Source organism: Heterodontus francisci, chromosome 7, assembly GCF_036365525.1.
Source record: "Heterodontus francisci isolate sHetFra1 chromosome 7, sHetFra1.hap1, whole genome shotgun sequence".
Classification (NCBI taxonomy): domain Eukaryota; kingdom Metazoa; phylum Chordata; class Chondrichthyes; order Heterodontiformes; family Heterodontidae; genus Heterodontus; species Heterodontus francisci.
Genome location: NC_090377.1, coordinates 109399908 through 109414707, shown reverse-complemented (window position 1 = coordinate 109414707; position 14800 = coordinate 109399908). Strand labels below are relative to the sequence as shown.

Genomic DNA, 14800 nt, shown 5'->3' with positions numbered 1-14800 from the left:
TCCCCGTCCTTACACAAACGCTAATAGTAATATCAGGACTCCAAGAGGCAAAGGTAAGCACAGCATATACCCACATCACATAATTAACAAGTCGTGTTTATATAGCTCCCTTAACGTAGTAAAACATCCTAGGGTGCTTGACAGGGGCATTATAAAGCAAAATATGACACCGAGCCACATAAGGATATATGTGGTCAGATGATCAAAAGCTTGGTCAACGAGTTAGGCTTTAAGGAGCATCTTAAATGAGGAAAATGAGATAAAGGGGCAGAGAGGTTTAGAAAGGGAATTCCATAACTTAGGGTCCAGGCATCTGAAGCTGTGGCCGCTAATGATGGAGCGATTAAAATCGGGGATGCTCAAAAGGCTATATTTAGATGATCTTAGATATCTTGGAGGGTTGTAGGACTAGTGGAGATGACCGAGATGGAGAGTGGCAAGGTCATGGAGGGATTTGAAAACAAAGATGAGAAATTTAAAATCAAGGTGTTGTTTAACTGGAGTATGATAAAATAATGATAAATATCAAGGCTGGGTGAACAATATAGTGCCACACCAAGTTACACTCACCCTGACTCCACTGAGGTATTTCTCCTACTAGAATTAAAGTGCAAATTCTGGTTGGTCAGTAACACCACCAAGGTGCATCAAAGTTAAATTCAGGCATAGCAGGGTTAACCAATTTAGGTCTAAAATTTAAAATTAATAGATTTTATTTTCCTTTATTCTTGTATTCATGTGATGCTCTACATCATGGCATTTATGGCAAAAAAAAAGTGCAATGGAGTAGCAGACCTGTGCTGTTTTTATGTAGACTAACACAGGGTGGAGTGTGTTACACATTACAGAATTCCAGTGGCATTTATAAGAGTAATCCAACTTAATCATTCAACCTATCTTTGTTAGTGGCTTGTACCAGATTCCAGCCTGTGCATTATCCACATGCAACTGTTCTGCATTAATATAAATTTTAATGTAAATGAACATGTAAATTCACTTTGAGAAATATAAAAGTTTTTTAAAACTCTGTTTAATCTTAAAGCCCAGTTCTGAGTAAGTCATTGATGCTCAGCAATTAATGGTAATTCCAACATTACTGACTCATCTATTTTCTTTTCATTAGTATTCGGTGTAAAATAGTGATCATAGCACTCAACAAAATGATTCATATCACGAGCACATTTTTGTACCTTTGATTTGCGGTGTTAGTTTTGTTTCCTTCTTTAGAAGCTTTTCCCCTTGTATATTTTCATCTCTTCAGTTCCTTTTTTTTTGCTGCATGTCACAATCCATCCATCTCAGATGGTTGCTGCGGCAGATTTTCCTAGGATTACAATTATTGCAGCGTGTGCCAGTTCCTCACCCCAGTTTGGATATAACCTCTCGCAGATAGATAATGTACCATCCAGGTAACTGCCAAGACATGATAAAATCCACCCAACAGAGTCGAGCAGGCTTATGGGACGGACAGTCCCAGGGACTTGTTAAACTTGTCTTTCACAGAAACAAATTTAAAGAACGTCTTACATTTATATATCACCTTTCACAACCTCAAGACATCCTAAAGCACTTTACAGCCAATTAAGTTGTAATATAGGAAATGTCACAGCCAGTTTACAAATAGCAAGGTCCCACAAACAGCAATGGGATAATGACCAGATAATTATTTTTTTAGTGATTTTGATTGAGGGGTAAATATTGGCCAAGTCACTGGGGATATCTCCTCTGCTCTTTAAAGGTGCCATGGGATCTTTGATAGCGACTTGAGAGAGCAGATGTGACTTTGATTTAATGTACCATCAAAAAATAGCAACTCCAACAGTGCAACATTTCCTCAGTAGTATGCTGAAGTGTCAGCCTAGTTTTTTTTGTGCTCAAGTCTCTAGAATGGGGTTTGAAACCACAACCTTCTGCCTCAGAGGTGACTACCAACTGAGCCATGGCTGACATACAAACATCTTACTCAATTGGCATGTCGTTTCTTTCTGTTGTCTTTTGCAGCTTTTCATCTGGTTGTAGGTAGTGGGGACAGTTCTATAACAGTAACAATCTAATGGAAGTGATAAGCCTGTAGTTTCTCTGTTGCCAGACTGAACGTTTTTATGGTGCTAGACCTCTTTTATTACTGATATGTGTTACGACCGCTCAGGACAAACACCGCAATCAAAATATATGATTCTGATTCTGGTGGAAGCAACGCACTGTCAATTCAGTTCCGTCGCTCCACAGGTCTCACATCATATATCTTTAAGCTTTCCGAATCGAAGAAAGCAGCAGCCAAATTGAAACAATCTAGTAACCCCCAAATTAAGCGAACCAAACCAAAAGTATCTTTAGGTATCAACAAATTAACTATTTATTTAAAAGAAACTAAAATCTTAAACACTACTAAGATAAACCAATATCTAAAGATCTTGTAACTTATTTAAAAATCTAACTCCTGCATTCGCATACATATACTCAAACTAACAGTAGTTTGGTTTTTAATTAGCTGCCCGAAAAAAATAGAAAAAAAAAGTCTAGCAGATCATCCTTCTGATGAACAGTCTTCTAATTCAACACAGTCCAAGTTCACTTGCAGTCTTCCAAGGACGGATGAGAAAAGGGTCCTTCCAGAGATAGGGGTTCAGCAGTTCAGATCGGCAGTTGTATAAACTCTTTTCCAGCGATGAACACAGTAGATCAATAATTTGTTATTTCTTTAAGGAATTAATTTGGCTCAAAGCTTTTTAGAAGTTTGAGAAACTACCCAGAGTCTAAATTCACTTAGAGAGAGCTCTCCTATTTCCTTCATGTGCTGGAGCAGTCTGTCAACTGTGTGTCTCTGCTCGCCAGTTTCAAAGTCAAACTGGATACATTGAACATCCCTCGCTGTATGGTTGTTGCCTGGCAACCAGAATGTACTTTGGCTTACAGTCTCTGAAGCTTGCTGCCATAAAGAAGTACTGATCTTTTACAGCCTTGAAGGCACAGCGCAATATTTCCCGAGGAGAAAAAAAAACACAGGATTGTGACATATGGTGCACAGCAACAGTTCAGATAATCAGCCAGAAAAGAACAAAGAAAAGTAAAGCAACACAATCAACGGAGCCTACCTTCTATTGCTGGCATAATATCCATTGATTAAAAAAATGTTTCCAAACTTTAAAATGGACTTGGAGTGGTTTGCATGGATGTAACGCCTGGACTTGTTTGTTACATAGTTGTGACTCACTGGAGGTGAAAATGACATCCAAAATGAACTCCCAAGAAAAACGTAACATTTTATTAATATTGTCCAAACTCTAGAGTGCTCTAATTTTGAAACACAACAGACTTGCATTATGTTGGAACAGGATTAGGCCATTCTGCACCCCCCCCCCCCCCCAAAACCTTTTTCACCATTTAATCAAATCAGGTATCTTAATTTCATCTTCCCGCCTTGGTTCCGTAATCCTTAATACCTAACAAAAATTATATTACTCTCAGTTTTGAAATTTTTAAGTGATCCCCAGCCTCAACAGTTTTTTTGGGGAAGAGAGTTCCAGATATCCACTACCCTTTGTATGAAGAAGTCATCACCTCTGAAAAGCCAAGCTCTAATTTTAAGGTTATATTCCCTTGTTCTGGACTCGCCTCATCAGAGGTAATAGTTTCCCTCTATCTACCCTATCAACTCCTTTAATCATCTTAAACACCTCAATTAGGTCACCCATTAATCTCTGTACTCAAGAGAACATCAGCTCTGTGCAACCTGTCCTCATAATTTAACCCTTTTAGTTGGTACCATTCTGGTAAATCATGTTGCATCCCCTCTGGGACCAACATATCCTTCCTGAGGTGTGGTTCCCAGAACTGAATGCAGTACTTACCATGTAGATTACAACAGAGGATACTTGTTACTATGTATATGTACAGTTGGAATTCATGGGGTGCTTCAGTTTCTGCAATTGATTGAATTTTGACCAAGGATGTCATGGCAGACAGAGATGGGAGGCTCCCTTGATCAAGTCACCGGATTTTGAGCTGGCGACCTATCATGTTTTATTTTCCTCTATGTAACGAGATTGGAATGCCCTGTAAATGTTGTCAGTTAGCTTTTGTAAATATTGTTACAGCAGAAAATATTCAGGTGTAGTTTTATGTTCTCATTATGTTAGCCTTGTTTCAATAGATATCAAAGCTTATTTATCTCTCATTCCTGATTATTGTGCATATCTATGAGCCTTCCAAAGTGTGTATACGGAAACATACCATAATTGTGTTTGCATTCAAGCAACGCATTTGAATATGAATTCTGACTGCATTTCTTATGACCTTAAACTCTTAAGAGTGCCATTGCCATAAATGCCATGCCTGTTCTCCACTTAAATATTGGCATTTTCTTTGTTTAATATGGATTTTTTGTCAACTCGATACAAACAGTGAGTTCTGTTGCAGCTGTATAATAGTTAATAGAAAGAGACACACAATATACGTTTTATTTCACGTTCTTTTTCACATAATGCCGATTATAATGGACGATAGTTGAGAAGTCTTTGTTATTTTTGTTGGAATTTGTCACTTTGGTTTACAGTGGAATTTGAGTAAATGAACCACATAAGACAGTGGCCAACCATTTCTCTTCATGAGTAACATAGATACCTACTATAGAACTGTAGCACTTGCATATTATGTTGAAATCCATGTTCCCATTAAGTTGCATGTCAATGCCTTCTTGTACTGTACCACAGATACTTAGGGGATCAGTTTCACATTGCTGCCTAGGTGGTTTCCCATTCACTGTAGAACCTGTCTGAATTTCATCCTGTCATGAACCCATGCTGTGAAAATCGGGGAGGGTTTTACAGTTGATAGGCATCCACTTTGCCAGGTTACCACCCAAAAAGGGAAGTTGAAAATGATCCTTTTTGTCTATGTTCCTGTACCAATGTGCAGTAGCCATACTGAGTCATTACTGTAATTGAACGTAGTGTTAACCCCCGATGTACTATAGCAAATAGTATAATACAGCATAGACAGCAGTGCTTTGCTCTTGACTCAGTAAGTTAGCACATTTTGTACTTAGCTAGAGGACCTGGGATGAATCCAGCTCCGTCTGAAGGATACACAATTGCTTTCTCTGCTGGCTTTAAGGACCGAGGTGAATTGAGCTGGAAGTCTTTTCAATGTAACAGCTGTTGATCATGTCCCACAATACAGAACTGTCCTCAGTTTGGCATAAACTGACACTCCTGCTCAGTCCACAAGTATAGCACATTTGGGAAGTCTGAAAATTGACACTGTTCCTATATGAAATGCCTTCCTGTAATTGGGTTTAAAGCAGGTTTGAGGCAGGATAGAGTAAGCTTTATTTAGCATCTGGGTACATTATACTTAATCTGTGAATCTGAGCACAAAAAAAAGCAGCAAATTATAAATGTAGTCATGTTGAGGTTACCCTCGTCTGTAACCTGTTTGCTGGAATTTTAACTTGACATGTATTTATTACTTAGATTACAGAGAAGCATAAGCTCCATGAAGCCTCGGCCTACTTACTTGAGAAGAAGGGAGACGTGCATGCTGCCTTTTTCGTCCTGCTTGAGGTATAAATGTTGCATACTGACCAGAATTTTTCTCAACTCTACGCAATTTTTCCGTGGGTTGAGGAAGCAGAGTCAGTAGTTGGTATTTAATTTTAAAGATCAGTTATTATTCCATTGAAGTGAGTGAACTGTTTATAATTTTGCCTTTCCTTAAACAGAAGAAGCCCTTATAACGTTACGTTTAGTTTTTATTTTGGGGTATGGGCCAGATCGTTTGCCTCTTCACATCGGCTGACTTGGCTTTCTGAAGCCATTTTTCTTCAAAAGGAGCACTGAAGTATTTTCATTTGTAATAATAACGCTACTTTAGGATTGGAGCTCATTGTCTCTCGATGTCCCAATTCCTAATCCACACAAAAAAATCAAATGCTGTGCTCTAACTTGGGTGCGTCTGTTATTTCCGTCATGCCCGAGAAATTTGAATTCCCTCTGTGTCCATTTGTATGTGCATTTTAGCTGCCAATCTGGATCCGAGCCCATTATTTAGATCTCCCTTTCTGCTTTTATTTCTTGTCTTCTCTTGAGTAGTTCTTGTCACCCAGCCTTACTGCCTTTTATTTTTACCCCAACCCCAATCACTGCAGTCACTATTTCTCTTCCTTTTTCCCTTTCACCTCCATAGGCTTGAATCCTACCTCATGCCTCTTGACATTCTCGAAAGGGCCCATCAAGGCACTCGGCGCTGTTGTCTTACAAACAGCAAACACCAACTGCCTCATGCTCAATTAGATCACCCGTTAACCTTCTGTACTCGAAGGAAGCACTAGGCCTTTGAAAGACGACACTTTAATCCGTCTTGTCACCATTCTGTGGCATTTAATATTCTTCTGACATCTACAGATCTGATCTTAGGTTTTTAATACTACTGGATCTCCTCCTTACACCAGCATCTTGTGGAGCACCTTCATGTGAAAGAAAACAATGATCCCATGTACTAAAGACTAGAGAAACAATTGTTGCTCTTTTGGAGAGCCCTGGAATGGGTTAATCATAACATATATTTGCCAATTTTCTGCTTTCCTTCTGTCACCACTAAGGGCGCAGTTGGTAAATATCCATTCAAATTAAGAACTATACACAGTAAAAAAAAAAAATTACCTCCAATGCAACATGATGGTTTTACGCTCAACATTGGAACTTGGTAAATAGAAGTAAGGGATTAATTACTTCTTGGCTCTTCAAATGTTAAAAGACCTTGGGATGAGGGGGAGGCAGAGCTGGAGTCAACTTTAGACTTGCAAACTTGAAAGAAGTTATAATAGATTTAAAACAAGACTATTATAATAAGGAATTATAGAATGGTTACAGCACAGATGGAGGCCTTTCAGCCTGTCATGCCTGTGCTGGCTCTCTACAAGAGCAGCTCAATTAGTCCCACTTCCCTGCCTTTTCCCAACAGCACTGAAACAGGCCCTTCAGCCCACCAAGTCTGTGCCGATCATTAACCACCCATTTATACTAATCCTACACTAATCCCATATTCCTACCACATCCTCACCTGTCCCTATATTCCCCTACCACCTACCTATACTAGGGGCAATTTATAATGGCCAATTTACCTATCAACCTCCAAGTCTTTTGGCTTGTGGGAGGAAACTGGAGCACCCGGAGGAAACCCACACAGACACAGGGAGAACTTGCAAACTCCACACAGGCAGTACTCAGAATTGAACCCGGGTCGCTGGAGCTGTGAGGCTGCGGTGCTAACCATCTTCCGTGGTGGGATTCAAACCCACCCCAGAGCCTGGGCCTCTGGATAACTAGTCCAGTGACGTTACCACTATGCCACCGTCTCCCCAACTAGATAGTCCAGATAGGCAGTTAAACTTAAAAGAGCTGCTCCTCTTTGATTTGAAATTTTCCAAGCATTATCCGTGAAGGCATAAAACTTTTCCCAATCTTTACCATTGCTACCTTAAGCAACAGTTCCCCAGGTAGATTCTGTAAGTACAAAGAACTTGCATCCTTTGGAAATGCAAATCTATTAAAACACACAGAAACCACTACTCATAATACTCAAGGATATACCTACAAATGTATCAGATTGAATTCCAATTTTTGTTAAACGATTCATCCCATTTTATAGTCGAGAGATGCACAATACCCCTTTGTTTTTTTTTTAACAGCTTTTGGTGCAAGTGTTAAAACAGTCCAATCTCAAGATTCTCCTGATTATTGCCGTAAAGATGGCAAAAGACTCTGCTGACAATCCTGGACTGAGCTCCCTTTTTGACCACAGTCAGTCACAAGATCCCAAAGACCTATGTCAGCTTCCTGGTGGCTGGATATTCATTAACAAACTTAATCCAGTATTTCAAGGCTGAATTAACTGTTGTAATTTATTTTTTTTTAAATTGAGACTAAAATGAGCGATGTGTCTCAAGAGTTTGAGAACTCATAACTGGACTTCATTGGTGCCTTGTATATAACTAGGATTTCTTGGATATTATATTTACATTCTCTGATATGTAACGTAACTTCAGTGATATTTATACTCAAAAGTTCACTACTTACAAAACTTAAATATTTATTCCTTGTTAGGGGTAATGAACTCACAAATATCAGTTGTTACATGGGACCTACATGACATGAACAAGAGACTATTCACATAATTTACAGAACCAGCTTCTAAAGTGGTCACTTGTAGAAAACCAGTCTTCATAATTTAATATGACCAACAGGTAGATCCTGATCCCACATGACTCTACTAAACAGGTGACAATGAGTTGTAGCTCACCCTACACCATCATATGTCATCAAGATCCATCACAGTCTGTCGACTCTGGTTGCTTGGCATCAATTCCTATAATTAAGTTCAGATGTAAAAACATAGAGACTCAACATCTTAAAGCAACATATACACAGTTATGGAACAGAACGTGCTTAGTCAGTTACAAAATCATCTTTCTTTTCATTTCCTGGACATGTCTTTCCAGGTAACACTAAATTTTACTGAATATAACTGAAGAAAAAGTTAGCTTTTGCACTTAAGATTGAAAAACATCATTCTTAATGTTAACTAAGCTCAGGCTTGCAAAAGGGTTAATACTGAATAAGCTGTAAAAAGGGGGAAAGTGGAGCCATCAGTAGCCAACAGTACCCAAAGCAAACATTCACAAGACCTTTAATGAGACAGTAAACCTAAAACAGAAGAAATCCTGGAGCTTTTTGCCTTTGCCTTTATCTCTCAAACCAGTTTACAATTTATGATGATTGCTGTTTAACTCTGTTTTGTACTTATTCAAAACCTCAAGTCAATAATCGGATCACCTTTGCCTGCCTGTCGTTAAGTTTCTTTCCCCAAGCCTGAATCTTGCACGTATGTCTGCTTTGGGACCCAAATTGTTGCTCCCCTATTGGGAGGTTGTTAGCTGTTCTTGGCTCCCTGAACCTTATCAGCTCCCTGAGCTTATCTACTGCTCTGGCTCCCTGGGCGTATGTTCTGTTCTCTGTTTCGAAAAATGTTAAAAGCTGCCCGACCTTTACTTAACCTCCTCTTTGATTACATCAGGACGTGATTACCCTGGCTGGTTATTCAAACAGGCCATTGTGAGGAGATAGACCCTTCCTGTCTTTAGCTGATCCAGGACTTTCCAAACCAGCTAGGTCTATAAAGCCACTTAATCCAGTTAAACTCTTGGTTGATCTTAATGCTATTGCCCCTTTTCAGGTGCCAAGATCTATAGCTTTTCTTTAATTTAGGGTGCAAAAGGTAAGAATCAACTGAGACTGAAATACTTTTCTTAGTAATTGGTTTTATTGACATTATGTGTAAAACTGTAGTGTCTTAAAGATGTTTACAATCTTATCTGGGAGTATAACTTGGAAGCGAGGGGGTGAATCCTCCTCTTGGATACTGAGGGGTTAATTCTTCATTGACCTCTTCTGTCTCCTAGAACTTTCAGTAAAATGGCTGCTTTTTCCCACGTGCTGCTGGCTGAAAGATGTTACAGTTTCTCATATTTTCCAAGGTCCTGCACAGAGCTGTCTTATCTCTAAATTGTTAGCAGATAATATCCTTTGAAAATACAACATATCTTGAACACTGTCTTGGCCTCATAGCACTCTTACAAAGGACTCCTTGTAAGACTCCAGACGCATAATTTTAATGAAACATCACGGACAGTAAACAATGACTAGCATGCAGTCTGACTCCTTCAGTACCTTCTAATCCTTTGAGCACCTCATCTTGTTCCATCCCCCTCACCTCTTCTTTTAAGATCCTTGTCTACATTTTTTTTTCTCCCCAAACCCCACCTGAGTTTCTCAGAGATATCCTCCCTTGGCCTCTATGTTGAGCAACAACTCATACTTGGTAATTTCATTCTCCAGTTCTACTGTCCTTGCCAAATCTCCCCTGGTTTCACTACCCTATCTCCCTCGCCTCTCCCTACATATGAACTCCCTTATCCATATTAACCATCAATGTCCCTGATCACATACATGGCCATCTCCTTTGTATTCTTCACCATCCTAAACTACAGCCTCCTTCCAACCCTACTTCCTTCTGGACGCACTCCTTGGAATAAACTCTTTCTTCAAGTTGCATACAACTGCAGTTTTAAACTGCTAACTGACTAGCCTTTAGCCCTCTACTCCATTGACTTTTGTAGCCATTGATCTACCCAACTACTCACTCAGCTCCATATTTGCTGTTCTTGACCCCTGAATAATCTTTACACTCTCCTATCCCAGCCATTCTCTTGGTTTACTTAACTCAAAGGTGCCCAAACAAGCACACAACTGGTTTAACTATCCAATATCTAGCTGGACCACATCAAACGTTAATGGACTTTGATGTCATCTTTCCAAACAGCATACTACTCAAGGATCATCCTGGAGAGCACAGATAACCCACAGCTTCTGCATCCCTCAACACCTCTCCCCTCGCCCCTCTACTGTCACTTCTAACAATACGTGAGAGGTATTATTTGTATTTAAGATTGAAACCATCATCAACAGTGCCATCAAGCGGCACTTGCTTGGCAATAACCTGCTCAGTGACGCTTAGTTTGGGTTCCGCCAGGGCCACTCAGCTCCTTACCTTATTACAGCCTTGGTTCAAACATGGACAAAAGAGCTGAACTCAAGAGGTGAGGTGAGAGTGACTGCCCTTGACATCAAGGCAGCATTTGACCGAGTATGGCATCAAGGAGCCCTAGCAAAACCGAGGTCAATGGGAACCGGGGGGGAAAACCCTTCGCTGCTTGGAGTCATACCTAGCGCAAAGGAAGATGGTTGTGGTTGTTGGAGGTCAATCATCTGAGCTCCAGGACATCACTGCAGGAGTTCCTCAGGGTAGTGTCCTGGACCCAACCATCTTCAGCTGCTTCATCAATGACCTTCCTTCAATCATAAGGTCAGAAGTGGGAATGTTCGCTGATGATTGCACAATCTTCAGCACCATTCGTGACTCCTCAGATACTGAAGCAGTCTGTGTAGAAATGCAGCAAGACCTGGACAATATCCAGGCTTGGGCTGATAAGTGGCAAGTAACATTTGCGCCACATAAGTGCCAGGCAATGACCATCTCCGACAAGAGAGAATCTAACCATCTCCCCTTGACATTCAACAGCATTACCATCGCTGAATCCCCCACTATCAACATCCTAGGGGCTACCATTGACCAGAAACTGAACAGGAGTAGCCATATAAATACCGTGGCTACAAGAGCAGGTCAGAGGCTAGGAATCCTGAGGCGAGTAACTCACCTCCTGAGTCCCCAAAGCCTGTCCACCATCTACAAGGCAGAAGTCAGGAGTGTGATGGAATACTCCCCACTTGCCTGGATGGGTGCAGCTCCAACACACTCAAGAAGCTCGACACCATCCAGGACAAAGCAGCCCACTTGATTGGCACCCCATCCACTAACATTCACTCCCTCCACCACCGACGCACAGTGGCAGCAGTGTGTACCATCTATAAGATGCACTGCAGCAATGCACCAAGGCTCCTTAGACAGCACCTTCCAAACCCGTGACCTCTACCAACTAGAAGGACAAGGGCAGCAAATACATGGGAACACCACCACCTGCAAGTTCCCCTCCAAGTCTCACACCATCCTAACTTGGAACTATATCGCCGTTCCTTCACTGTTGCTGGGTCAAAATCCTGGAACTCCCTTCCTAACAGCACTCTGGGTGTACCTACCCTTGCTTTGCAGGGGACGTATGTCTCACTAATTGCTAAATGGCTCTGCTTTCCAGCAATCGCGTGCCCATTTTCCTTGTCTTTGCTGACCTACATGGACACACAGTCCCCAATGTCTCAGATTTAAAATCCTCCTCATTAGAATTTAAATTCATTTCTGGCCTCTTTATCCCTGTAATCTCCTAAGCAATGCCCATCTCCCCTCCCCTGCACTTTCTCATCCTCCAACTCTGGTCTCTTGTGCACCCCTTTTAGCCCCACCATTGGTGGCCATGCCTTCAGCTGTTTAGGGCCCGCCTATGGAATTTCCACCCCTGAGCCCTTACACCTCCGTCTCCTCCTTAAAGACCCTCCTTAAAACCCACCTCTTTGACCAAACTTTTGGCGTCCTTTTTTTTTGACTGCTTTTTATATAGTAGATTTATCATTATGTCTAGGGATGATTTTCTACTTTCAAGTTGCTTTGCAAATACAAGGTTTTTTAAAATTTGCTCGTGGGATGTGGGCATCTCTGGCTAGGCCAGCATTTATTGCCCGTCCCTAATTGCCCTTGAGAATGTGGTGGTGAGCTGTCTTCTTGAACTACTGCAGTCCTTGTTGAGAGGACATGCCTGGAAAGCTAGTCAGACAAGAGCCAGCAAATCACAAGCTAAGAAACAGTAAGAGATGAATCACTTTGATTGTAACTCCTTGCTTTGCAGGGGACGTATATCTCACTAATTGCTAAATGTCTCTGCTTTCCAGCAATCGCCTGCTTTTCACAGAGGCACAGTTCACTTGGAAAGGCAACAACAAGCACCCTTTGATTCAAGTTGATGCAAAAGAGTAATTTTGACTTTCGGGGCCAGTTTGATTTGGACAAACAACAAAACCATTTTCAAGGGCATACTTAATCAAGCTGGGAGTTTTTCTTTTACTCAAAACTTAAATTTACCAATCTGCTCTGCATCATCTGCAGTTATACCACTGCAATCAATGCTAGCGAGTAATCAAGCATTTTCTTTCATTTAGATTCTGAAGCACAAGCTGTCTTTGTTTACAGATGGTGCAAGTAAGTAACAATTTAATTTTTTAACACATGCAGTATTATTGTGTTATTGGCATCTTTAAGATTTCTGAATCTGAATATTATAGCTAAAGCTGATTGTTTGCTATCACTGTGTAGGGGCTATATATAACTCTTAAATCTGGTTTCTGACCATGTCAAAGTTAACCACACATGTCACACTTCCTGGGTCAGAAGAGTTTGGGTGAACGTGGGCTTGTGCTTTAAGATAATTATAGTCCTGTAATGCCCCAAATGCCCGTCATCGAGTCTCCTCCATTTCAGTGTATATCTGTCATGCCTATTAATTGCCCTGAACCAAGTATTCATCAGACACCAAACAAATTTATTGTCTTTCAAGTATTTTCTTATTTATTCAAATATTCATGCATCACATCAGTGTTTAAAACATAAGGGAAATTCAGATCTCTGTCGTGGGGATCTGAAAGATTATGGTTGTGTTTGATGATCCTGACGAGTATGAACTATGTGCAATGGTGTTTGTTAGCTGGTAATATTTATGCAGCATATAAAATATTTGCAGGGAAAAAGAAAAACTTTCGATGGAGCAAAACAGCGCAGCTGGTCCCAGTGATGAGCTGAAGTGCCCTTTGGCTTGATGAAGCAATATTGTGATAAAACTGCATCCTATTAAACCTAGGCACCAATACAGTACAGCTGTCAGCTTTGCATCTGGTAGCATTGCACTAAGGTGCATACACTCAGCCACCACCCCTTGTGATGTTAGTAGAGTTGAGCTTGGAAAAATAGCAGAGTTGGCCCAAATGTACAGAGAATAAGGCACTTCACAGGAGCATTATAAAGCAAAATATAACAGTGAGCCACAAAAAGAGATATATCAGGTCACATGAGCAAAGGCAACAACAAGCACCCTTTGAGGAGAGAAGGTTTTAAGAAGTGTCTTAAAGGGGGAAAGTGAGGTGGAGAGGTGTAGGGAGGGCATTCCAGAGCTTGGGGCCTAAGTGACTGAAGGTCCGACCAAAAAATGGTGAAATTATTAAAATTGGGGATGCACAAGAGGCCAGAATTAGAGGAGCGTTGATACCTCGGGTTGTTGTGGGGCTGAAGGAGATTACAGAGATAGGGGCGAAGTCATGGAGGGATTTGAAAATGAGGATGAGAATTATAAAATGAAAATGTTGCTTGTTGGGAGCCAGTGTAGGTCAGGGACCACGGGTGATAGGGGAACGGGACTTGGTGTGAGTTAAGACACAAGGGCACGAATGAGGGTTGGGGAATGAGACAGATGTGCTGAGACGGGGATGAAGTCGAGCGATATTACGAAGGTGGAAATAGTGATGGTGCAAATATGAGGTCAAAAGCTCATCTCTGGGTCAAATGTGACACCAAGGTTGTGAACAGACTTGTTTAATCTGACTGTTGCCAGGGAGAGGGATGGAGTCAGTAGCTATGGAACAGAGTTTGGAGTGTGGACCGAAAACAATGGCTTTAGTCTTCACAATGTTTAATTGGAGGAAATTTCTGCTTGTCGAGTACTGGATGTTGGATAGGCTGTCTGATAATATAGTAACAGAGGAGGAATTGAGAGAGGTGGTGGTGAGGTAGAGCTGAGCATTGTCAGCATACATATGAAAACTAATGCCATGCTTTTGGATGATGTTGCCAAGGGGCAGCATGTAGATGAGAAATCGGAAGGGCCAAGGATAGATCCTTGGGGGACACCAGAGGTAACAGTGTGGGAGCAGGAAAAAGAACTGTGACAAATAATTAAAATCGAGATAGATAACCATTATACTGAGGTATATGGACTATACAAAAAACCAATGCAGTTCAGCAAATTTTCTCCATTCTCCCTCCACCTCAGGCAATGTTACTCACTAGAGCAATCCATCAAGCTGGAAGTCAGAGTGCCTTGAATTGTTGATTTATTTATGATCCTTGTTGGTGGCTTTCACTCAGATGTATGAGGTGCACTTTGGCACAAGCCAGACATCCTTTTTTATCCCCCACAAAACTGTTGGTTACAGGAAGAGGACAATCGTGCTCCAGACCAAATTCC

General features: G+C 41.0%; 1 protein-coding gene across 2 annotated transcripts in view; it reads left to right on the top strand.

Moving 5' to 3' along the window:
* The window catches only part of vps8 (VPS8 subunit of CORVET complex), a 715536-nt gene that overhangs the window by 314428 nt on the left and 386308 nt on the right, over positions 1-14800 (top strand). For both annotated transcript variants that reach the window (XM_068035875.1, XM_068035876.1), the window contains exons 36-37: positions 5475-5564; positions 12726-12765. In XM_068035875.1, the coding sequence (XP_067891976.1) occupies positions 5475-5564; positions 12726-12765 (130 nt within the window). The remainder of the gene's footprint in view (positions 1-5474; positions 5565-12725; positions 12766-14800) is intronic.